The sequence below is a fragment of the Pleurodeles waltl genome, chromosome 8, assembly GCF_031143425.1.
Source record: "Pleurodeles waltl isolate 20211129_DDA chromosome 8, aPleWal1.hap1.20221129, whole genome shotgun sequence".
In the NCBI taxonomy this organism is placed as follows: domain Eukaryota; kingdom Metazoa; phylum Chordata; class Amphibia; order Caudata; family Salamandridae; genus Pleurodeles; species Pleurodeles waltl.
In genome coordinates, this window is record NC_090447.1 from 771,966,502 (window position 1) to 771,981,479 (window position 14,978).

Consider the following 14,978-nt stretch of genomic DNA (forward strand, 5'->3'; position numbering starts at 1 on the left):
TTCAGTCACTTGGTGTTTCACTAAATTCCATTAAGCCACATTTACTAATATTTTGAGTGATATGCATGCTGAGATTTTAAATACAAATTTCAAATAGGAAATGAACTCTGTAACTATCGCGAAAAGGAAAAGGCGCGAGGGAGCACGATGAAAACACAGGTGATAACATTTAGTATTAATTAAAGAGTCCCTGAGCTGGTGGAAGCCGGTCCTGGTGGGGTTTAAAAGGAGCTTCGTTGGTGTAAGCAGTTAGTAGGCTTTTGAAGTTACGATTCGGTGGTGTAATTGCAAGTAAAAGGTATGGTTTCTTTTTCTCGTCATGCTTTTATGATTTTGGTCGCTTTTCTTAGCTTGGGCTACTTGAGTGTTTTATAATTATTAAATAATAATGTAGTTTAAGATGGGATTGTGAGTTAAACTGCGTCAATCACTTTATTAGCAGTTTTATGTGAGTGAAGCGTGTACCTATAAGGGGGGGGGGGCTTCTTCTACCCACTTATCGACTCATCTTTTAACAGCGGGTCGAGATGTATGCTCTGTTTTAAATATAAAACTAAATCTGCAATACCTTGCTTGTTGACATGACTCTACGGCGCATTTTGGGGATTAATTAGGGAATGTCCAGGTAGTGAATTGTTTTGCTATAAAGCAATTTTAAGCTGTTGCTTATTTGAATTCTTTTAAACGCTAAACTGTCTCTGCATTTTGGTGATTGTAGTTCTTCATTCTAAGAAGAAAATGTGGAGTCTTCTAATTATAAACCAAATTAGAGTGATTTTCGTACTTGCCTGATAGTAGAAAGATCTGCAAAGAGCTTTCCTTATTACCTCAAAGGGTAAGGTGCATGATGCAGCGTCAAGTCAAATGGATCACCTTGCTTTGATCATGATGATATATACTTCTTAATGTTGATGCCGTTTCTTTATTACCTCCCAACTTTTGGGTATTTAGAAAAGTTAATTCTGGTCTTCTGAATATTTAACTTAAACACTTACTGGGAGTGGTGTGTGTGTTTTTTTTTTTTTTTTTTCCTCCTCATCCTTCTTCCCGGTTTTCTTTCTTCTTTCAATGAGCTATTGAATGTATAATTGGTATAGGCCTACCTGTCTGTTATTTAGCAAAGTGGAGGTTAACGGAAGACTTCCTGTGAAAGTTTGATTGTAGTTGGTCCCAATTGACCCCCTGAAGTGCTTGTGTTTTCTTTGGTTCAGCACGGGAGTTAACTAGGCGAGGCTTTTGCAATGTTAAATGAGGATTTTTGGTCATTGGGTGGTAATGATTGGTGCTGCCGCATCTCCTGAATGGATGTGGTAATTTTGTCACACTCTTTACCAGGCAGAAATGACAGAAGGCTAAACTGCGTTCTGCTTAGCAGTGTGAATGTCTAGGTCCTGCTCTTTGTTGGGGAGATGTTGCTCTTATACCCCTTCCCACATACATTCTCCTTAGTTATTCATCTACCCTACAGTAAATACTTTCTTGCTTTTTCTCCTTTCAGTTCGGTTTCCTGTTTATCATTGACTCCCTACCCCCATTCCTCCCCTCCCCCACCAAAAAAGGTCTCTAGAACAGTACTTCGCATGTTTTCACAACCCCCCCCCTTCCCGTCCACGTTACCAGCTTGTTACTCGTAACTGGTGGCACTTGAATTTAAGTGTCTCAGATGCTTGCTACAGGCCTATCTGAAATGCTGGTTTACACCCTGTCAAATGCTGACAGACGCTCGGGCTTCTTTCTCTCTCTCTCCCCTTGGTCCCTCCTACTTCCCAGGAGATATATAATTATTTTTTTGCAGTATTTGAAAATTGTATTACCTTTTGCTTCCAATTAGGTGCTTGGATAAAGGACCAAAGCAGATTACTTTGGTTTCTCACTTTAGTCTAAGTGCATTATTCAACATCCACTTAACCTGTCATGTTGTGGATGTTCCCAACCAACTGTATTACCTCAGCCCACTTACATAACCTGGATGTCATTGTCATAAGACATTTCTGCGAGCCTAAAAGCTTAATACTGGAAAGACTCATTGGGAGAGGTAATCATTAAAAATGGGCAGGTTACTAGAGCCCTGGGGAACCTCAGAACTCCAAACCTTCAGAGTCAATGAGTGGTCAGATAAAACTGATCGAGTAACAATGTGTAGGAAGAGGTGCCCATTTCAATGCACTATCCAGGTTTCCAAACCATGAATTCGTCCGATGGGAAACCATGTCAAATGTGCCATGGCGATCTAATCAGTGCTGCTCTTTGACTCTCATCTAGAAGAATTACATCATTTAGTGCAGTTGTCTGTATACAATGCAGGATTCTAAAACCAATCTCCGTTTGACAAAACTAGCTGTTGTCATCACAGCTGTACCAGGAAAAGCTGAGATGGTCGCATACTCGGAGCCGTTCAGGGTCTGCATTTGTCTTTTTTTATTTGAGCCTCCTTCCATAGTTCAGGACGTATGGAAGAGGCAACAGATTTGTTGTATAAATCGGTTATAGTTGCAATTGTTCCGTTCCTGAACGGAGGAAGGTGGCTGGACATGGATCCAAGGATAGCATGATTTTAATTCTCAGCATTGAGGGACTGATACAGGACAATGTGAATGAGTCAAAGTCCATTATTACTGTGATTAAAGTCATAGATTTCAGAACTATCCTCTGCTTCAATTTCTTCAAAATAACATTATTTTGAGAAGTGATGCAAAATATTGAGTCTGGTACAGACTGTCCTTATTAATGAGAGGAAAACCGTTCTTGCATTTTTTTTTTTTATATGCAAAGTCTGTCTTGTTTGAATTGTTTCTTGTATTTGACTCGTATGAGCTAGCTTGGCCCCTTCTCTACCTGATGCTATACAAGCCTTTTCAAATCTTACTCTTTCTTTGTTCTGGCCAAGTCTTTCAAGTACCAATGTGCTGAGGGAGTTTATCCTGATTTTCTGTGCTAGTGCACGGCTCTAGCATACAATGCTTTGACCCAGAGATTGAATTCAGTAGCTTGCTGAGAAATGTCCCTAACAGGATGTTTTGTGTAGTTGAGGGGTACTCCTGAGGGCTTGACTTTGACACCTATCTAGTAATTTCGGACCACGAGATTTCCTGACTGATGGTAAGTGGATCCCATGTGATCTGACATTATTTTGATTTGTGTCCTTGCTATCAAAGCCTTATTATCCTAAAAATGAGATCAATAATATGCCCCTCATTATGTTGGAGATGTTGCCAGCTGTTCCAAGTTCCAGCTAATTGAAGAATCGCAGTGGTTCTCTTCATCCCATTTTAGATTACTACCGCCTAGTAGGCTGTAATTATCAAATTTCAAAGGATTAAATTGATGGTCAGGTTTGTTGCTCATTGGTTGTGGCTTGTACTATTCCTCTAGTAAGCTTTGACTAGCAGAATGTGTGCACCTTTTATGTAGTCTTCTCCTTATTGCATTTAAGCTTCTTATTGTGTTGCATCAAGTCTTTAACTTTAGTTTTATTGCTTCTGCTGCAATTGAGGCTTTGTTAAGCAAGCTTCTTGTTTTTGCAATGTTTATTAACTTGATCTTTAATTGCAATTAATCTGATATCTTTAAAGGTCAGGAATATGTCTGGACGTGGCAAGAAAGTTGTGAAGCAGAAGGCTGGCCACAAGACTAGATCCTCCAGGGCTGGTCTGCAGTTTCCAGTTGGCCGCATCCACAGGTTTCTGAAGAAAGGTAACTACGCAGAGCGGGTTGGCTCTGGTGCTCCTGTTTACCTGGCTGCTGTTCTGGAGTACCTCACAGCAGAAGTGCTGGAGCTGGCAGGAAATGCTGCCCGGGACAACAAGAAGTCCCGAATTGTGCCACGACATCTGCAGCTGGCAGTCAGGAATGATGAGGAATTGAACAAACTGTTTTCTGGTGTGACCATTGCTGAAGGCGGTGTGCTGCCGAACATTCAGGCCCAGCTTCTACCTAAGAAAACGGTCAAGGGATCTTCAGCAGAAGCAAAAGATGTCCAGTCTCAGGAGTTTTAGTGCCTTTGTTGTTGCTGACCACTTGCATAACGCACATTTTAGTATAGTATCACATTTTAAAGTTTTTCAATTGAATAAAATATTTTATCTTTTTGGTGTTGTCTTAAAAGTAGTCCTTAATGACTGTCTTAATTGACCTCTACATATTGGGTGAGCAGTTTGCTTTGCAGTTTCAGGGCTAGTTGCAAATCCATCTAGTTCTACCTTTCCCTTTGCGCACCCCCACCCCCCCCCCCCCCCCAAAAAAAAACCCCACAAGACCTGAAGCTTCTCTAACTGCTTTGTGTTTACTTCAACAATGAACACATGCCTGCTGTTTTGATCAGCTTCGTAGCTGGTGCCAAACCGTCCTCCCAAACAACAAGTCATTGTATTGAATGCCCTGGCACAATTAGGTCCTCATGCCTGTTCTTCTTGTGTGCAGCTCCCACCAGCATGAAATTCCCTGATAGGTGTGGAGGGTGGGCAGTATATGCCAATTTGAAGACTCCTTTCCCGATGACAGAGCTTAACGTCCGAAGCCACCATCTGTGCCATGGAGTTTAATTTGGTCAAAATGAGCCTTTAAACTGAGTCACTGTGAAAGCAGTGACTTGGTCGGGGTTCAATGTACTCTAGAGCCAGTGTTATGAGTTTAATATTGGTTGTATGGGATTTAGACATCCTTAGATGGATGAGAACAGCATAGGTCTTTGTCCCTTTAGATGTTCTGATATATAACAATCATGTATTCAGAACTGATGGCTCCTTGGGGGCTGTTGATCACTGTAGGAGTGTTCCTTGTTCTAGCTCATGGACTCCATCTGTTCTGGAGATGGCCATCCAGTTAGGAGAAAGACCAATCACCAAGAGTCATTGTTTATCTGGTCTGGTGTGCAAGCTAAGCACTGGAACAGCTCTGCAATACCCCAGAAGCAAAGGGTGTTAGATTGCAGTCTGTACATTATTACACTGCAGCGTCCATCATACTCACTAAACTCCGGGCTGCTGTATTCTTTTCCATGTTTGTTTTAGGTGTACACTTATGCAGACCAATCCTATTGCAGTCGCAGCATGTCACAGAAAATGAGTGGCTGCTGATAGCCTTGTGTTTTAAAAAAAAAAAAAATGTTCTTCCCCTGACAAATGCTCCCTTGCACGCACACAATGGATATGAGGACTCTTTGCACTAAAAGTGTAAAATTCTTATTTGGGGTGTTCTCTGCATAATTTTCCTTTAGATTCTTGTCTGTAAGCTAAAGAACTGTGCACTTTTTATGACCACTCATTGGAAGAACATGAAATGAACATGCAGCTGTGTTTGACTGAATTGAGTTATCACATGGAAGTGTGTGGTTTTTTTGTTGGTTTTTTTTACACCCCCTGTTAAGCAGTCACTTAATTTTACGCTCCAGAAGTCGCCCTCTAAAGATCCATGCTTAGTATGTAGCCTTCACTCTTGCGGCAACTTTGTTCATCAGGATGTATTTTCACAGATCTAAGCTTAATAGAGCTGTATATTTGTCAGCCTTCAGGGTGAGTTCAATCATATTCATGACTGTGTCGGAGTTGTGTGCAAAGGTCTAAACGAACTTGATGTAGCTTGCTTAAATTGATATGCAGAGGACCAATGCATTAGGCTGGCTGCACTGCCAATGTGAGTCATTGGAATTTAAGCCTCCTGGAGGGGGATCTGAAGAGTCAAAACTTTATCTTAAAGTATTTTAGTAGATTATAATTCTAAAGTAAGTAATTACATTTATTTCCCCTTTTTCCTGAATGGAAGTCCACGGTTGCATTTTAACTCTTGCAGTTGTACTAATGTTGGGGAGTCTCTTCTCTAAGAGATGTGGTTAAACATTGGATGTGATGGTGAAGAATATGGAACACACCCCTCCCCCCCCCCCCCCCCCCCCCATCCATGATTTGTTTGCTTTTTGAGGGGGAGGGGCGGCAGAGGTGGAACTGTCCTTAGATCTGCCTGGTGTTGAAATCCCCCTTGAGGAAAGGGAGGCAGATGTCCTTTCTCTCTTCCCCGCCCCCCAAAATGCCATCTGAACTCTAAATTAAGGTTGCAGTCACCTGTACAGCTGCTGCTAGTAATCATAACTGGTCTTATAGAAGTGTCCTAACATTTTTAGTTAATAGGATATGCTCTTCCTCTCTCCTTTGAAGCAGTCCTTGATTGGATAGTGTTCTTGGTAGAAATGTGGCGGTGCTGGTTGGGAGTACAATTAGACCTTGTTCTGTGTTCCATCAGTTTGTGGCTGATTACATCAAAGCAGTGACTGACCTCTGAATACAGACTTTTTGGCATCGCCAACCCTTCTGACTCACTCGAAGCTTAGCTTCATCACATAGCTGCCAAGTTGTTGGGGGCGGGAGGGGATAGGGATTGTTTGCACGTGGTGGCAGTGGGTTAGAAGATAGGAAAGAAAGGGTTCCATGGCTGTTAAAAATGGCACCTGTTTTAAATAAAAATATGTTCAGGTTACTCAACTATTGGAGCAAATTTAGGGGCAATAGTTCAATACCCATAATGCAGCCTGCTCCAAGCACCCCTTTGAACATTGGTGCCCTGGGCCCAGCTCTCCCATGCTATATGCCTCCCCTGCTGTTAGCCTTGCCTGCTCTTCAGCTGCACAAATTAAAGTAGGAACTAGGAAAAGAAAAATATTTTAGAGTGCAGGGTTTCATTAGAGGTATTTATACGAGTATAGTAATGCAACAAAGAACTAGGTGACAGAAGGAATGTTTCAGCCAATGTCAAGTTAAAGTTTAATTTATTAGCATAGTTAATTAAAACCAATTAAAATTTTAAAATCACATAATCTTGGCAATATAAAACCCAAAACATTCTTCATAATTTTAGCATAAAAATATGTATATTAAAAACTATCCCAACCTAATATTTAAGACCGAGACCATTATGTGAAATATAAAGAATAAGTCTCACAAACCTGCGATCACAACCTCATTAAAGTGCCTGTGCAATAACATACTATAAGCGTAACTAAAACCCTCCATGTTGAGACAGCAGGAAACATTTCAATTTAAGAATTTAAACCCATGTTGTTTACAAATTTCACTACAACAAGCAGTAGACCCTTCAAACTCGAAATTGGCTTAAACTTACCTCCTTCCACCTATATATAATTTTTTTTTTTTTTAGCAGTTAAATACCTATTAACATAAGACTTGCAGGACAACTCTTAACTTAACTTGGTCTACTCAATTATTTTAGAATTTATAAATGTTGTACTCCTACAGGCCAGGGGGATTGAGGTGTGACTTAAGCAACTAGTGACCGCTTGTCTACATGAATGAATATTTCAAATCCTAAAAAATGTTTCAAATACATTTTCCTTTGATCTTTAGGGACTGGGCACACACAGAAGATGTTTACAAGTGACTCTTGTGTGTACCCACAAAGTCGGCAAGATTGAGACTGCAGCTGATGTTTTAAAGTAGGAAATATCTTTAGTCTCTATCATACCAAAACGAAATAGCGTCAGTTGATGTTTCAGGACTTGAGAAAAGGAGATTGATAGATATTCCTGAACCCTTAGTTTTATATGATGATAGTAGACTAGGCATCTCGTCTTCTAGCAAACTTTCTTTTTTTTTTTTTTTTTGTCTGTTAAAGGACAAAGACAGAGTTGTAATGTTTCCTAAGCAGTTAAACTCCACTTTCCCGAAGTTCATGGCCCATGATTCTTCCTTACCTAATTCCTTGATAGCCTCATTTAAATAATCACCCCAGAGCCTTTAACATTGCTATGCTGTTCCTCGATTTCCAACCAGCATAAGTTACTAATAGAAAATACACAAGGCTACAATAACTCTCTCTAAGCTGCACATTCCTACATATTCTCAGATCGAATTGAAAATGTTAATGGTGCTCATACACTATAATACATCCGTTGCCAACATGTATATGCTGGTATCCAAGAGCAACACCAGTTAATCACAAAACAAACATAGTGGAGCACATCATGCCTCAAATGTAAAACATCTAATTATAAGGGATGATAAGGTCAATTAAATCCTTCTATGAAATGCTATGATGTAAAAGGGAGTATAATAAGAGATCAATAATAAAGGCATCTGGGTGTATATTTTATAAATGATTATTGTCTTTACGAGTTAATATTTACAGTTATGACATATTTTACAATTCTATTTTTGAATATAATACAAAGATGTATGTAAAAAAAAAAATAATAGTTCATATCCAATTTGATTACAAAGTAATGATCACACTCTTAGAATTCCCAGCCAATAGATGTAAGCTTCAGCCGACACGTGTTTCGTCCTCTAGCAGGACTTTCTCAAGGCTGATAGAATGATGACAGGAAAAATGTTAAAACTTATTCCATTAAATCAGATAATTATTAAAACTTCCTTTTAATCCTCAAGACACTAAATGACAGTCACACTACATAAGTTATCAAAAAAGCAAACACCTAGTGTCACCCAAAACATCATTTTTCCAGAAGTTGTCGAACACGAGTTTATGAAAAATGTGCTCCAACACCCATAAAGCCATGCACAATATGAAAATAGACCTCAATGAGAAAACAACCCTGTGATGGTCAGAATCCGTGGACCCCAATTTGTTAGATAGGAGTGAAACATGCAATAGTTAAGAGACCCTAAAATCCACGCAGTGAAGGTCCTATATGCCGAATGTAACTTGTTATCTTTAATCCATCATGGTTCCAAAGAATGCAAAACTGGGGCAGAGAGTAAGAGGATTATCTAAATATTGCATATTATTAATTACATATGTCAATATGTGATCGCAAACTGCAGGTGCACCAACCTCACAGATTTCCTCCAAATTTGTTATAGTAAAATTCCAGAATGGCACAAATCCAATTCTATGTTTCCATAGCAGGGTCTCCAAGGTTGGAAGCAATACTGTATATACTAAAAGTATCTCGCTGGCACACATCTAAATAAATCAAACATCAGAAGAATAAGAGTCACTTAAGGTAGGTTACTAAAACTTGTCCTTAGTTGTTTCTAACAATTGAATCTATTTCTGGTCCACCAACCCACTTTGTGTCATTACTACTAACCTAAAAATCTATAATATTTAAGAATAAACTTTTATATTGCATTTTATTAGGCACTTTGAGGTCTATTTTTATATTGTGCATGGCTTTATGGGTGTTGGAGCACATATTTCATAAACTCATGTTCAACAGCTTTTGGAAAAATTATGTTTTGGGGAACACTAGGTGTTTGATTTTTAGATAATTTATGTAGTGTGACTTTTTTGTCATCTGGTGTCTTGAGGATTAAAAGGAATTTTCTAATAATTATTTTAGATTTAATGGCATAAGTTTTTCTTTTTTTAACATTATTTTTTTGTGTCGTCATTCTATCAGCCTTGAGAAAGTCCTGAGAGAAGACAAAACACTTGTCGGCTGAAGCTTACATCTATTGGCTAGGAACTCTAAGAGTGTGATCATTAGAGATCTGATATCACTTTGAAATCAAATTGGATATGAACTTTTTTACGCATATCTTTGTATTTGTATTAGAATATGTCTCTGTGAATATGTAAATTCAAAACTAGATTTGTAATATGTCAGAACTGTAAATATTAACTAGTACAGACAATAATCATTTCTAAAATATACACCCAGACGCCTCTATTATTGATCTCTTATATTCCCTTTTACATCGAAGCACTTCATATAAGGATTCAATTGACCTTATCTATCATCCCTTATAATTAGATGTTTTACATTTGAGGCATGATGTGCTCCACTATGTTTTTGTTTTGTAAGTTACTAATAGAGCTGGCCTCTGCTGCTCGAAGTCTCCAACAAAGTTTAATGTAAGCTCACTTGCTCCGAAAGGCATGTTTTTTTTCAACCCAAATTCTAAATGTACCTGGGCTGGTGAAACTGACTTTGGAATCCAGAACACTGTCTTATAGACCTTCGTTTGATTTGACACATGCTTTATTCGATCAGTCGATCATCAAAGCAAATATACAATAATAATAATGATAAAATCCAAAGTAGCATATAAACATAAATACATAAAATACAATTCAGTTAAAAAATTCTTCAGCAGTACACAATGCAGCTACAAACCCCCCCTACAATTCTTTAAGAAGTAAAAATATAGACCACTCATGATTAAGACACAGTCCTGATAACGGAATTGCGTGTACGCCATGCTGCCAGTAAATACTTGCTGACAGCGTGTATTAAAATCTTAGAGTGGTGACATTTTTTCAAAATCCTCAAGGCAGAAGCGCAGTCTCTTATCCCTATTTCACGGCAGATGTTACAAATCCACTTAGACCTGGGAAGAGAGTAAGCGGGGCAAAAGAACATAAAGGGGGTCATTCTGTTTACCGCCAGGGCCAACGACCGCGGGAGCACCGCCAACAGGCTGACGGTGTTCCCATGGGCATTCTGACCGCGGCGGTACAGCCGTAGTCAGAAACGGAAAACCGGCGGTGTACCGCCGGTTTCCCGCTGCCCTGGGGAATCGCAAGCTGCGCTGCCATGGGGATTCCGAGCCCCATACCGCCATCCTGTTCCTGGCGGTTTTGGCTGCCAGGAAGAGAATGGCGGTATGGGGTGTCGTGGGGCCCCTGCAGTGCCCATGCCATTGGCATGGGCACTGCAGGGGCCCCCGTAACAAGGCCCCACAAAGATTTTCAGTGTCTGCCATGCAGACACTGAAAATCGCGACGGGTGCAACTGCACCCGTCGCACCCCTTCCACTCCGCCGGCTCCATTCGGAGCCGGCATCCTCATGGAAGGGTGTTTCCCGCTGGGCTGGCGGGCGGCCTTCTGGCGGTCGCCCGCCAGCCCAGCGGGAAACCCAGAATACCCGCGGCGGTCTTTTGACCGCGCAGCGGTATTCTGGCGGGCCCCGCCAGGCCGGCGGCTACCGCCGCCGGCCGGGGTCAGAATGACCCCCAAAATGTTCAACTGTTTCAGGTGTTACGCCACAGGCAGGGCATATATCTGTAGCTGTTTTTGTATCCCATCTGCACATCAATGACTTCAGCGGCAGCGACCCAAAGTGGAATCTGGCATATAAGCTTTTACCTAAAATATCGGGAATAGTATCTAGGTATGGTTCAAATTGTGGATAGCACTTAAAATCTGTGAAGAGATTTGTTAAGCAACCATAGGCTCTGTGGGTAATGTAATCGTTATATACATAGGACCAGTATACACGCTTCAATACATTGGAGTGGGCTTTTTCCAGTTTATGGGTTTTTTCCCCAAAAGTCTCTGAGTCCTAGTTTATTAAACCATCTAGATACATGTTTGACCCAGGGAATAGTGGTTGAGTTGGAACACTTTAACAGATCTTGGAGTGAGGTCTTATAAACATCCAATTCTGGTACAGTCCATAGCCTTATCCAATATAAGAGTGGTCTTAAAATGATTAAGTCAGCTATACGGCTCAGACCCAGATCTCAAAACAACGGTGTCAGTGGAGTGCTTGGAGGGCAAGCACATAGAGACCTTGCAAAGCTATTCTCACCAATGGTTAGCCTATTGCAGTCCGAAAAGCCCCAAACCTCCGCACCGTAGGCAGCAGCACCCTGTGCTCTGGCAATATAAATCTTGATTGACGGGGAGACAGTTTTTGCTGTTGTACCCCTATAGAAACGCAGGATAGATGCTGCACCATGCTGCAAACGGCCCACGCTTTTATTGACCTGTTCTACCCAATTCAAATTATCAGTAAGCCTTACACCCAGATAATCTATGGAACAAACCTTATCCAGAAGGTTCCGTTCTAAGTGAATGGTGCATTTCTTCCTCACTCCTGAACGGAATGCCACTAACTTAGTTTTCCTATGATTCAACTCTAAGCCGTAATCTCGACAAAAAAAGTTGAATCTGTTGATGAGAGTTTGGAGGCCCATAGGAGATTTAGAAATAAGAAGGGAGTCGTCAGCAAAAAGAAGAATCAGGATTTTTTGGGCGCATAGGGTTGGGGCGTCATTCTGGCATGTCATTAAAACCTGTCCCACCTCATTGATGAAAATAGAGAATAAGAATGGTGCCAACACACAACCCTGGCGAACACCCCTATTTATGGGGATTTTGTCCGTTAGTTCGCCTAGGTTGCCCCATCTCACTTGCGCATATGTATCCTCATGCAGCTGCTTCAGAAGTTGAATTAAGTTGACTGGAGTCCCTATTTTATGTAACACCTCCCACAGCTTTTCCCTCGGAACTAAGTCGAAGGCTGATCTCAAATCAACAAAAGCGATATATAACGGTTGTTTTGCAAGGGCTGTGTATTTCCAGTACAGCACGGCCAGTCTAAAAACCTGGTCTACTGTGCTGATCCTCGATCGAAATCCAGCTTGGAGGAGAGAAAGAGTCTGCTGGTCTGTGGCCCAATGAGTTAGTCTGCCTAGAAGTTGCTTGGCAAATATTTTTTGAAGATTGTCAATCAGACTGATTGGTCTATAATTTGTTGGGAGGGTTGCGTTACCCTTTTTATGAATAGGAATGATTTCGGCACCCTTCCATGTCGTAGGGATCTGCCCCCCTTCAGTAATTTTATTAGAAAGTGTATTGATGTACCAGGTCCAAACTGCTGGCTCAGAAGAGTAGAGGTCCCCCGGGATTTTGTCTGGGCCTGGAGCTTTCCCAAGTTTTAATGAACGAATAGCCTCTGCAGTTTCTTTAATAGTGAAGCGGATGTGGCCCTTACGGTCCTGTAGGCCCCCTTCGTGGGGGACTAGACCAGGAAGCACATCCGAGGAGGGGAGGGGGTCTTGGGCCGCATCCTCTGTGGCAGAGATCATAGTGGTCTCAATTTTATCATATAAGCTTAAAAAATGTTCAACCCATCTTTCTGGCTGTATATGGTTGCTAACACCGGTCCTACCCTCTTTCTCTCGCTTGCCTATCCGTTCCCAGAACAGTTTGTTGTTGTTGTTGGATTGGGTAGCATCCAGCAACTCCTGCCAGATTGTTTCTTCCCAGGTTTTTTTGGCTCGGGTGATGGATTCTTTATAAGTGCGTCTGGCTAGTTGTATTTCCCCATGGGTCCCTTCCATGAGGGCGCTTTTTAGTCCTGTCTTGGCCCAATGGCAGGATCCGTCAAACCATGAACTGGAGGTGCCTCCTTGGTGTCTTACCCCAGCCTTCTTGTAGAAAATACGTTGTAGTCTTATGATCATATTTTCATGTATGGATAAGAGAGGGATGTCATTGAGGTCACAGTCGTAATATGGGGCCAAATTATCTATAAAAGCCAGGTAAATCTTGCGTAGCAAATAGGGATTCGACTGGACCTTTGGCCACCTGACCTTCGTAGATGAATTATTCAAGGTGGGAGTGGGAACCATGGTAGTTTGGTTATTCGATGTTCTATCAAAAACATCCCCTGACATAGAAAGTATCAGGGGAAAATGATCGCTTTCACATCTAGCATCCACCTTCATATCTTTCAGGAAGGGCCACAACCTCACATCCACTAAAAAGTAATCAATTACGCTTGTGGTTAAACCTCGTTTGAAAGTGGGTGCAGTATCCAGGTCAGAGGGCGTGCAGCCATTACATTCCCTAAGGCCATGCTTCAGACAGAGAGATGGCAGTTGGGTAGCTGCACAAGAATTAAAACAAAAACAGTTGCTAGTCAGCTGTGGAATCCCCCATGTTTGATCTTCTTCCTCTGTGAGACCAGTTAGTATCACAGAGGGTTCAAAGGTACAATTTACATCCCCAGCGATTATCAGATAAGAAGTTGGTTGTAGGGTATCTAAGAAGTCAAGTAACTGTTTTAGAATCTGAGACTAAACCCCTTGAGGTACTGATCGGGCGTAAACATTGATAAAAATTATATTAAAACTCTGTTGGAACGTGATTTGTAACCCCATCAAATCTGGGCTGTCAAATTTTAAAATCTTGGATACGCATTGCACATTTTTGTTTAATAGCATCAGAAGACCTCCTTTTGCTCGACCCGTCAGTTTTGTAGATGGTTGGGCAGCCATGTTAAACTAAAGGAACCTATCTATGGTAATCTTCTCCTCAGCCCATGTTTCTTGAAAGAGGCATATATCTTGGGTATTTATGTATGAAGACCAGTCAATATCATCTAATTTCCTCCCAAGGCCGGCTAGATTCCATGTCAAGATTGATAGACCTTTTCCCTCAGAAACAGAACTTAATGTCTGAGAGTTCAATTTCTCAGGAATCAACTCTTTATCAGTAGGTCCACCAAAAACCATCGGACTGGGTTCCTCTGGGTCAGCCCCTAGGGTTACCTCCTGGGCTGCTGCCAGTCATACAGGGTTGGGCTGGATGGGATCGCCACACCTAAGCTGGTTATTTGTAGCGTTACGACATGAATGACTGGAAACTTGTGTCTGGCCTTCAGCCTCCAATACTGTCTCTAAGGTGATGCATCCCCTCCTTCGTTCCATAAGATGACGGGTACGGTCATTGAACACAATGAGGCTCTCGACCAAGGTTCTTTCATGAAACTCGATTGAGATTACATTGTGGATCGACCCTGAAGGGCACCACCACTTGGCATTGCGGATATCTGAACGTATGACCGATAAACAGTTTTGTTGGTGTCGTAGCCAGTGAGTTACCTTGTTGACCCTAGACTCATGGTCCTCGCTAAGCCCTGGCAACAGTTTCGGGACTTGTTTTAGAAAAAGGGTATTTGTCCCGGGTCTGGGGCATTGGGTGTTTGACAATATAGCTGGGTCACAAGGAATTCTCTGATAGGGAGTGACACTGAAGGAACTGAGGGAAGATTTGGGAGCAAGTAAGTCACTGACATTAGATGAGACATAGGTCCTCTTAGATAGGGGATTATTAGTCTCTTTGCAGCTCCTAGTTGGCAAATAATTTGGGAAATCTAGGGGGCGGCTGTTGGGGGCAGTGTGGTTTTTCATAGTATCCCCCTCATCTGACGGCTTTTTACTAACTTGGTACTCCTGTATGAGGTTGTCTTTGGAGCATGGTGCATTCACATCTG

At 41.5% G+C, this 14,978-nt stretch overlaps 1 protein-coding gene across 1 annotated transcript; it reads left to right on the forward strand.

Moving 5' to 3' along the window:
* Positions 1 to 208: 208 nt before the first annotated feature.
* Positions 209 to 4,088, forward strand: LOC138249161 (late histone H2A.L3-like). The gene is made up of 2 exons (XM_069203169.1): positions 209 to 298; positions 3,573 to 4,088. Exon 2 carries the CDS (start codon positions 3,582 to 3,584, stop codon positions 3,993 to 3,995), a length of 414 nt encoding a protein of 137 aa, XP_069059270.1. The 5' UTR covers positions 209 to 298; positions 3,573 to 3,581; the 3' UTR covers positions 3,996 to 4,088.
* The last annotated feature ends 10,890 nt before the right edge of the window (positions 4,089 to 14,978 follow it).